At 47.9% G+C, this 11,043-nt stretch overlaps 2 protein-coding genes across 2 annotated transcripts in view; one reads left to right on the top strand and one right to left on the bottom strand.

Moving 5' to 3' along the window:
- psd2 (pleckstrin and Sec7 domain containing 2) overlaps positions 1 to 1,380 on the top strand; it is a gene marked incomplete at both ends in the record, with an annotated part of 17,887 nt that extends 16,507 nt beyond the window's left edge. The window contains one exon of the mRNA XM_084450661.1: positions 1,171 to 1,380. Within this exon, the coding sequence (XP_084306787.1) occupies positions 1,171 to 1,380 (210 nt within the window). The remainder of the gene's footprint in view (positions 1 to 1,170) is intronic.
- Positions 1,381 to 9,081: 7,701 nt separating this feature from the next.
- On the bottom strand, positions 9,082 to 10,815 carry purab (purine-rich element binding protein Ab). The gene has a single exon (XM_084450684.1). The coding sequence runs from the start codon at positions 10,783 to 10,785 to the stop codon at positions 9,940 to 9,942; it is 846 nt and encodes a 281-aa protein (XP_084306810.1). The 5' UTR covers positions 10,786 to 10,815; the 3' UTR covers positions 9,082 to 9,939.
- Positions 10,816 to 11,043: the final 228 nt, after the last annotated feature.

The raw sequence follows: 11,043 nt of genomic DNA, 5'->3' as shown, positions 1-11,043 counted from the left end.
TCATGTTTACCTCATCATGTTTACCTCGTCATCATGTTTACCTCATTATCATGTTTACCTCATTATCATGTTTACCTCATCATCATGTTTACCTCGTCATCATGTTTACGTCGTCATCATGTTTACCTCATTATCATGTTTACCTCATCACCATGTTTACCTCGTCATCATGTTTACCTTTACCTCGTCATCATGTTTACCTCCTCATCATGTTTACCTCATTATCATGTTTACCTCATCACCATGTTTACCTCGTCATCATGTTTACGTCATCATCATGTTTACCTCCTCATGTTTACCTCCTCATCATGTTTGCCTCATCATCATGTTTACCTCGTCATCATGTTTACCTTTACCTCGTCATCATGTTTACCTCATGTTTACCTCGTCATCATGTTTACGTCATCATCATGTTTACCTCCTCATCATGTTTACCTCCTCATCATGTTTGCCTCATCATCATGTTTACCTCGTCATCATGTTTACCTTTACCTCGTCATCATGTTTACCTCATGTTTACCTCGTCATCATGTTTACCTCATGTTTACCTCGTCATCATGTTTACCTCGTCATCATGTTTAGCTCGTCATCATATTTACCTCATGTTTACCTCGTCATCATGTTTACCTCATGTTCACCTCGTTATCATGTTTACCTCGTCATCGTCACATTTCCCTTCTCTAACAACCGTATTCATGTATAGTGGCCATTGGGGTTGCCTGGTACAGTTTATGAAGTTGCATCATTGTCTAGTAGTGCCTTGAATGTGTCTTGCTACCCAAATGGAAAAATATAAACTTCAATGTATTGGAAATGGTATAAAATAATATTTGAGTACATATATAATTTTCTATGTATTGTATAGGCTTTATTGATAGAATTACAACAGAAATGTAGACGTCATATTTACATTACATTACATTAGCCACAGTCATTTATCAGATGCTTTTATCCAGGGTTACAATAACTGCATTGAATGTAGGTAGTCAGTGTACTGCTGCTCACCAGAGCTCACAAGTGCATCTCTTTTCTAAAACAAGTGACTAAGAGCATAATCTAGTGCTGAAGCCAAAGTGCAAGAATATCAAAATCAAGTAGTATAATATGCATATCTATCTGTAGTCACTATACGGTTGATCCTACTCTGTCTCCCTGTCTGTGGCGGAGCAGAAGAGTCGGTACGAGACCTACATGGGCCTGCTGCAGGCCAAGCAGCGCGCAGAGACCGACGACCTGGAGAAGATCGAGGCCAGCGTGATGAGCGGCCTGGCCGAGGGGCGGGGCTACCTCCGCAAGACGCAGTCCTCCCCTTCCATCAGCCAATCGCACGGTCTCAACGGCAGGGCCGCCGCACGCACCGCCCCGGGGCCCCGCAGCTGAGGGGCGACGCTTACCCTCGAAACAAACATCCCCCCCCACCCCCACCCCCGCCTGTAGCTCCCCAGCCTCGGAATCCCCCCCCCCCCTTATTTAATTACACAGGAAACCCACGATAACTACTCTGGTATTATTAGTATTATTCATCCTGCAGCTGTGGTTGATGGTGGCAGAACAACCTGCGGAACCGTTAAGACTCGAATCTAGAACAGGCGACAGAACCAGGGGATAGAACATCTGGAACAGAACCAGGGGGTAGAACATCTGGAACAGAACCAGGGGGATAGAACATCTGGAACAGAACCAGGGGGGTAGAACATCTGGAACAGAACCAGGGGGATAGAACATCTGGAACAGAATCAGGGGGGTAGAACATCTGGAACAGAACCAGGGGGAGGACACATCTGGAACAGAACCAGGGGGATAGAACATCTGGAACAGAACCAGGGGGGTAGAACATCTGGGACAGAACCAGGGGGTAGAACATCTGGAACAGAACCAGGGGGGTAGAACATCTGGAACAGAATCAGGGGTTAGAACATCTGGAACAGAACCAGGGGTAGGAAACGTAGAGAGAGGAGGAACGATGGAGCTGCGTGGAGGAAAGAGGATGTGACATCACAAGTTGCGAGGGGGGGGGGTCAGGTGGGGGACAGTGAAAAGGTTTTGCTGTAAAACTCCTGCCAGTCTCGGCCCTGGTCCGGCTAATACCCGCCTCTCTAACTGCGCTGGGAGTCACGCTGGGACCCGTCCACCAGGCTGGCTGACCCCCCACCGAGCCGTCCGCCAGGCTGGCTGACCCCCCACCGACCCGTCCGCCAGGCTGGCTGACCCCCCACCGAGCCGTCCGCCAGGCTGGCTGACCCCCCACCGACCCGTCCGCCAGGCTGGCTGACCCCCCACCGAGCCGTCCGCCAGGCTGGCTGACCCCCCACCGAGCCGTCCGCCAGGCTGGCTGACCCCCCACCGACCCGTCCGCCAGGCTGGCTGACCCCCCACCGAGCCGTCCGCCAGGCTGGCTGACCCCCCACCGACCCGTCCGCCAGGCTGGCTGACCCCCACCGAGCCGTCCGCCAGGCTGGCTGACCCCCCACCGACCCGTCCACCAGGCTGGCTGACCCCCCACCGAGCCGTCCGCCAGGCTGGCTGACCCCCCACCGAGCCGTCCGCCAGGCTGGCTGACCCCCCACCGAGCCGTCCGCCAGGCTGGCTGACCCCCCACCGACCCGTCCGCCAGGCTGGCTGACCCCCCACCGAGCCGCTGGACTTTTCTGTGGAGCTGATGTGCAGCGGGAGTGTGTTATCAGTGTGTTATCAGTGTGTTACCAGTGTGTTATCAGTGTGTTATCAGGACAGGGCAACGCCCCAGTGTGAGCGAGAGTGATCTGAATGGCGCTGCAGTACTGATCTGTTCTCATCACCACCTTGCTGCCTGTAGCCTGTTTACTATTGTGTTTATTTATTGTAGATGTGTTTGATCTGAGTCTGAGCTGGAGAGGGGATGTGATAGGAATGTGATCTCACACTGAATGAAAGCGCTGCGCCGTGGGCTCTAATCCCCCATTCTGATCCTGGATGAGCTCCACTGCTGTCTCTTCTACGGATGATTTGATACGCAACTGAACACTGAAGGGAAGTGAGGCAGCGGATGAGGTATCTGTTGGATCAAAGATGTTGGGAACACATAGAAATACGGTTTGTTTGCTGTTGTAAGTACTTAACGTGGGTGGGTGGGGTGTGTGTGTGTGTGTGTGTGTGCATACGTGTACTGTGTGTGTGTGTGTGTGTGTATGTGTGTGCATACGTGTACTGTGTGTGTGTGTGTGTGTGCATACGTGTACTGTGTGTGTGTGTGTGCGTGTGCATACGTGTACTGTGTGTGTGTGTGTGTGTGTGTGTATATGTATATATGTGTGTGTGCATATGTGTACTGTGTGTGTGTGTGCATATGTGTACTGTGTGTGTGTGTGTGTGTGTGTGTGTGTGTGTGTGTGTGTGTGTGTGTGTGTGTGTGCATATATGTACTGTGTGTGTGTGTGTGTGTGTGTGTGTGTGTGTGTGTGTGTGTGTGTGTGTGTGTGCGTGCATACGTGTACTGTGTGTGTGTGTGTGTGTGTGCATACGTGTACTGTGTGTGTGTGTGTGTGCATATGTGTACTGTGTGTGTGTGTGTGCATACGTGTACTGTGTGTGTGTGTGTGTGTGCATATGTGTACTGTGTGTGTGTGTGTGTGTGTGTGTACTGTGTGTGTGTGTGTGATGTAAATTGAGAGACATGGCAGGTGAAGGGCTGATGGCGTTGGGTGAAGGTTACAGCGCTCAGAGGAGTCATGACGGCTGCTCTGGATCAACAGCGTAGAGATGACAATCTGCTTCTGTTGCATCAGACCTTCATCATCGTCATCATCAGACTGAGGATAAGACTTCACAGAATGAAGCAGCAGGACTGCATGGTGAGAATATAGTGGTACTGGACTGAACAAGAACAACCTGTGAACCAACCAGGCCTGGGAGACCCGGCTTCCGCTCTCTGGGAAGGACCTACGGAAGAGAGAGATGGAGGGAGGGAGAGAGGTGTGGGGGTCAATGGTACTGCTGCCCCCATTGAGTCTTAACTGACCCCCTCCCCCCTCTCCTGTTCTCCCTCCCCGCCCACTAACTCCACTAGAGAGGAGCCCCCCCCCCCGCCCTCCCCCCAGAGTGAAAGCGGTACATAAGCGCACAGACTGGTGGACACGGGGTCGTGTGTTTTTATAATCGCCCAGTGACGCGCCGGGGATCCCAGATCCCTTTATCGACTGAGCTGGAGTCCGGAGACTGAGAACTGCCATTTTGTAAGACTGTGTTATTAGTAACAGCTTTCGTACTCCGCTCCCAGGAGCTCTGGCTGACCCGTGTTCCCCTGTTTTAGGGTAGAGGGCTGTGCTGTTCTATAGGATTGTGAGCAGAACCTTATACTTTGCTCCTGTCTTGAAAAAGAAAATGTTTTTACTGGCTCTTATTGTTATGGTTTATTTATGTAATCAAAAGATACCGAAGGCACTTTGTTGTCAACATTGAATCTGGAAATGCTTTTCTGTTTTTAGAATGACGTGTAAAGGACATATCTACTGGTTATTAGTCAGTGCTTCATAAAGTCAGCTTTTATATCAACACGTCGGTGATCGTACATCATTTGTTTGAATTGTTTGACATTAGTCTGACCTATAGGATAACCAGGCCAAGGCAATGTGGGCGTAGACCTGGGTAGCAAAATGTGGGTGAGTGGCCTAATTGCCAACGCGTCTTGGCTACAGTAAGTGCACTGTCAATCTGTTCCAAGTTTCAACTGGGGTTAGCTTGTTGGTTCCCTTGTTTCACAGGGTGAATCATAATGAAGAAACATGTCAGACTTCCCTGGCTGATGAGCACTTGCGTCTATAGACGCCCGTGTCCAGTAGTAGTAGGAGCAGCGAGTGTCATGCAGGGATTCAGCACCAAGGACAGCGCCAGTCTCAATTTTAGACGCTAACTTTGCACCTAACCAAAGCACAGACACACATTCCTTAGACTTTGCTCCGGTGTCATAGTTTACCTCTTTAATTGAAGACTTTATGGAATTTCTTGAGGATGTTTCAAGAGCGTCCTCACAAGTATTGTGAATGTCACTAAAAACTTTGTAGTTTAACATTCAGAGACTCTTTGATGAGACGAGAACATGAGGAATTACATTTTATTGCAATTAGTCATTTTTCAGACGACATAGGCTTTCAAACATTAAAACAACAAGATACAAAACAGCACACTGTTTGCCATCAACAGAAATTTAATAAGGTAGTGAAAGTAGGCTACATAAACAGAAGGTAATGAAGTGGTATGTTGGTGACAGGAAGTGGAGCCGATGTCAAAGCCAAATGAAGCACCATCATCATGGAGTCAGGAAAGGCCATAATTCAGTTAGGAAATAGTCTAGAAGGGGTGGGAGGAGTTAAATATGGTACAGGACGATTGTTATCACAGTTTTCAGACATTTTTACCAACAAAAAAAAAAGAACAATATCGGTGAAGCACTACTTTATCATGCAATTTACTTTAGTAAACCTTCTGAAACACGGACAAAATATACTTCAATAAGTAGAAGAACTCGATACATCTCTGTCCAGCAATAGTCACAAAGCCTGGAAAGTAATTTATACTCTTTGAATGTGAGATCCCTATCAAAAATAATATGCAGATTTTATTTTCTTAATATATCTAAAGTGCAAGTATTTATCCATTTTTATTCAATGCTTTCTGTACGTATAAAATACAAAGGAAAAAAACAGCAATATGTTTTTCCTGTTCATATGTTATATTTTTCTGAAAGGAGCATCATATATAACAAACCATATATATATATATATACACACACACCCACACACACACACACCACAGATAAAATATTTTTGAAAGGTACAACATATCTTATATGGATGGTAATGGGCGTAGACCTAATGGGGACATGGACATGTTCATTGTGCATTGACCCCTCCCCTCGAAGGATCCGACTCCCATCGTCTTAAATCTGTACATATCGGTCGCCTATACAGTCTGCAAACATGATGGACTCTGTCGCTCGGTTGCTGTGCAAACAGAACGGTGTGCGGAGATCGCAACGCTCACAATGAGTCATAGCGGTTGACTTCAACCCGAGGCTGTGATTGGCCAATGACTCAGAAGGGCCAATGAAAACGCTATGACACGCAGAACACTGAAACCGATTCAACTGTAAAACAGATTTGTGGGTCTCTAACACCTTGGTAGATAAAAATGGAAATAAAATTGGTTTAAATTTGAATTTGGGACAGGTGACACCCCCAGGAGACTGTTGGGGGGCTTCGCTATGTTCACACAGCTGTTGAGAGTTCACTCTGGTCTGAAATAAACATTCCCACTGTTAGAAACAAGTTAAAGAAGCTCCTCTAGGTAATAAAGTCAAAATTCGTTCTCAATACAAGCTTTAGAGCCCAATCACCCCCAAACACTGAACTACCCTGCAGGGAGAGTTCAACCACCTACAGGTTAGATGATGAGACTGATGACACCACCTGGAAACCATTTTGAGTCCCGTTGATTACTGTGCAATGTGAGCAACATGGCCGAATCATCGGTTCTGACCCGACGCCGTGTACCTAAACAGTTTGTGCCGTTACGACACAGAACCACTCCACTCCAATACAGAACTGACCCATTAGCACCTTGTCAACTGTCAAAAAAAACTAAAAACTTTTCAAAATAACCTTTAAAAATAAATGTGTGCGTATCACAGAGCGAGGTGTACAAACAAGAGTGTGAATTGTAAAGTAGATTTAGATTAGTAGATTTAGATTAGTAGATTTAGGCTCACTTAGATTTTGGCTGTGAGAGAATGAAGAATGTATTTCCAGTTTTTATGTGTCCCACAAAAGGTCAGAATTCCCTCAAGCCTACTAGGTCTAGATGAAAGAGCCTCGCTGGACTAAAATCCTCCTAAAGATGCGCTTTAAAGGGACACAATGCTGAGGCCTTAAAGTTGTTTTTTTGTTTTTTTTTGCTTCATGTCATGTGAAGAAACCTTTTGACATAGTTTAGTCACTGGGGCAGTTTGGGAATATATCGCTCTCTAAATCCAGAGATAGAACAGATTACACTTCTTCGACGATCTCCTATGGGGTAGGCTGTGTTATTAGGCCTTGTGGTGCAGTACCAGGCTTCTCCAGGCCTCTCACTGACACAGAAGGCATGTTGGTCTAACACTCCCTACCTCCACACGGCTGGCACAACCAGGTGGGGACAACAACGGCCTGCTCTTTCCCTCTGCGCGTCAGCTAGGTGGTTGAGCTAATTTGAGCCAGCTGCCTGCGATGCATTGAATACAGCTGATAGTTAAACACCTGCCTGATTGATTGTTAATCAACGCTTTGAGTGAATCCCCTGGACTCTGGGCCATGTTCACCGGTGGAGTCAGACCAGGCAGTGGAGGGTGAGGGTTATGGGATGGCTTCCTGACAGAACCGCCTACAGCAGACAGCCTGCAGCCAAGACTTCAGAAGATGATGCTGTTCTGTGGTACGTTGTGGTACTGTGGTACGTTTTGTGTTTTGTCCTAAAGGGCGCAGGTGGGATTTGTAGCAAGTAAGATGATGTTTCATCAGGCGATAAGGAGGGGATTTCACCTTGTAGCAGTGGAACTGGTCACCAGGGCAAACCCCTTGTGTCATTGTAATGAAACAGAAAGTGAATGTCGTGTCTTGATTCTGAAGCAACTCACTGGTATAGAAACTGGACCGTGCCAGACTGGCTGAGTTAAAGCCAGCGGTGGTTTTCAGGTTGCCGATGGTTCACCAAACCACCTTTATAACCTTGAGACAAGTTATTTGGAATGCACCATTTTCAAGCATGGCTAGACTTATAAGGGGTTTAAGGGGTGGGGGTCCATTCGCCCCATAACATATGAGAGCCTCAGATGGAGACTGTAAGCAATGTAAGCCCCCTCCAAGAGGGCCCAACCATATCAGTATGGGGCCCCCCTCCGGGCATGGACACCTAATCCCCTTGCATCCTGGATACTTAATCCGAACGGATGATTTGACTTGATACTCCGGGTGGGCGGGTTGGGGGGGAGGGGGGGGTTGGGTTCTGTGCCTTTCAACAATGACATAACGATGATGAGGTGCGTTACGTGGTCTGTCAGGTGGGGTCGGTATCATGGCGACTCCACATCCCTGCTATGGCCTACACTCACTGATACAGGGGCAGTCTACTGGTACTGGGTGTGAGTGACTGGCAGGGCGTCTCACTGGAGCTGGACATCCGTTCAGGTGTGGTAAGCACAGAGAAACACTTCACATTTCTGTAATCATAATGCAGAATTATTCAACCTCATCATGCTTTCAAATATCGGATCACACATACACTGCTGTCTTTATGTCTATACACATACAACGCCACGATTGGCACGTACAATATTGCACACTAGTGTGATGCGTCCTGGGTAACGGTCGTGTGACGGCCGCAGGACGATGTAATATGGAGGAACTTTAAGAAATCAAATAGAATGCTGAGGGTTGTGGGCAGCGATCCCCAGGAAGGTGAGGGGCCGTAGCACCAGAGAGCAACGCTGCCTCGGCCTGGGGCCTACATCCACTACGCTTCACACCGCACGGGGCTGGCTCTACTAGCGCATCCGTCTCCACTGGCTACGTCAACGTCCAACCTGTCTGGTTATACTTGATGCATATAGGTGGGCAGAGCCCACTTCTCCGATGGACTACTCCATGCTTACATTAAGTGCTGCCACTGCTGTGTAGGAGGCCATAGTGCGCTCACCTGTTAGAGGGGAGACGCTAAACTCCAGGAAGGAAGCCTCCCAGATTTTGGCTTTTTGGTGTTGACAAAGAAAGGGCCACCATTAGGTAGCCTGGCCATTCAGCACTTGCAAATGAAAACAGACAGTGATCGAGGTCTCCGACCATGTGGAACACGTAAACGAGTGGAGTGTATATAAGGCACCAGGTTGTTCTGACGTCAGAGAGGATGCGCCTCGCGGCTCAACATGCAGCCACGCGCGCTGCGTCTTTTTTGTTTGTTTTTTATGTTTTTGTTTTTTAACGAGGTTTTCCACTGGTGAACATCATCTTTGAGCACCCCCCTCCCCCCACCCCAGCCCCGAAAAAGAAAACTTACCCACAGAAAACGTGGGCATCTTATAAGGATTTAAATACAGCTGATTCACAAAATCATAATTAGTACATCTAATTAGCACTTTTTCATTTATCCATCGGTCCAAGTTTGTATGGACATGGTGCAGGGTTGATATTCAATAGTAGAGATCAATTTATCTCATTTATTGAAGCGAAAAAAGTATATACCGTGTGTCGTAATCTTTCCATAATGTATGACATGATAGAAATGCTTTCATAGGCCCACATTTTCTTATAAATCAAATGAAAGACTACTTTGCCTACTGTCTTTAAAAAAGAGCGCCTCCGCATGGCAGGTGGTCACCGCCTGTGCGTTTGCGTTCTGCAGTTCATACTCTTAAATCAAAGAGAGCGCTTTCATGTTTTTATTCTGCGTACCTTAATAAACTAGACCCTATACATCTGATCTGACATTTTGGTTTCAATAACTCCATAATATATTCTCTTTGTGCTGATGTCAAATGTTGGTTTACATGAAGACCGTCATTTTCCATATACCTCGGCTTTTGATTTATACCTATTTGCACTTTGAAAACCTTTTTTTTCGAAATAGCTTTGACGTGTGCAAAATCTGTAGTTTGATATAGATATAAACACTCTGTTCATTGTCATTTAAATCAAGTAGGAAACAGTTCATATCTTACAGTTCAAACAGTTACTGATAGCAGCGGCTTACTGTTAAAATGGTTGGTAAGTGGATGACATCCAGTATGAGCGAGGAGACAGTAGCTACTGCCAGTCGGTGGAGGCTGTGTTGGGGTGGTTCCCTTGGAATTCTTGTTTTATATTTTACAGTAAAAGTCAGATTTTTTAAAGTCAGTTATGTTTTTGTTGTTGTTGTTTTTTGCTTTAATCCTGTGAGTCAATCATCTTCCCCCTCGTCGCCGTGTTGTCCTTCTGGTAGCAGCTCGGAGGCCCGCTTCTCTCTACTCCGCTCCTGGATCTTCCTCATCTCCTCCGCGTATTTACAGAACGTGTTGCCGAATTTCGACCACACTTTGCACGGGACCGTGATGGAGTTCCGGTACGTAGGTTTCACCTCGCTGACCCTCATGAACACTCCGTACTTATTGGAGCCCACGTCGAAGAAGAACCGCTTGTTGTCGACAGTCAAGGAGGTGCCTTCGGGTAGCTCCGCGGGTTCCTCGTCCACGCCATAGTCATCGATGAGTTTGGCCAAAGCGTCGCGGAACTCGATGAGTCCCTGCGCTGGCAGCGCGATGGTCTGGCCTTGTGCGCTTCCCAATCCGGGCCCCCGATTAACGGTCTGACGGATCCTCAGGAACCGCCCCCTCTGGTTCTCTTTCAGATCCATGTAATATTTCCGATTCTCTCGCACTAGAAATTCGCTCTTGAGCGCCCGGCGGGGCTCATCCTGCACCATGTCCGGGTTGCTCGGGCCCAGCTGTGCGTAATGTTCGATGAAATCCCCGAGATAATCGCGGAATTCTACGGCCACCGACATAGAGAGAGTGAGACGGCTCTTATTTCCCCCAGCTCCGACCTCGGCTATCTTTAGGAAGCGGCCTTTCGCATTCTGCTTCACGTCCAGATAGAAGCGCTTGTTCTGGATGTCGACGCGCTTGGAGGCGAGCTCCTCGGTGTCGTGCTGCAGTCGAGACCCGGCGGCGGCCGTCGCGCCCGGGGGTAGCGAGCCGGGGCCTGCTGCGGGCCCTCCGTGGTCACTGCCACTGTCTCTGTCCGCCATGATGCTGCCTCCCTGCTTACCTTCCACCGTCTCCCTCTGCCTGCTGCAACCTCGACTGCCCGTCAAACCGTTCCGCCTCTATCGCGAGAGAGGAAGGAGTAGAAAAAATGGAAGTACTGTAGTTCATATTACTGTAGGGAGAGTGTGTTCAAGACAGTCACTGCTGCTCATAGGTTATGCAGAGCGGTATAGAAGACGCACTTTGGCTCTACAGCTGCTTTTTCTTCTTCTTTCCATACGATAATCATGCTCTAGAGA

This window comes from Borostomias antarcticus (assembly GCF_949987555.1).
Source record: "Borostomias antarcticus genome assembly, chromosome: 16".
NCBI lineage: Eukaryota > Metazoa > Chordata > Actinopteri > Stomiiformes > Stomiidae > Borostomias > Borostomias antarcticus.
Note: the sequence above shows the minus strand (reverse complement) of the source record. Positions and strands in the feature narration are given on the sequence as shown.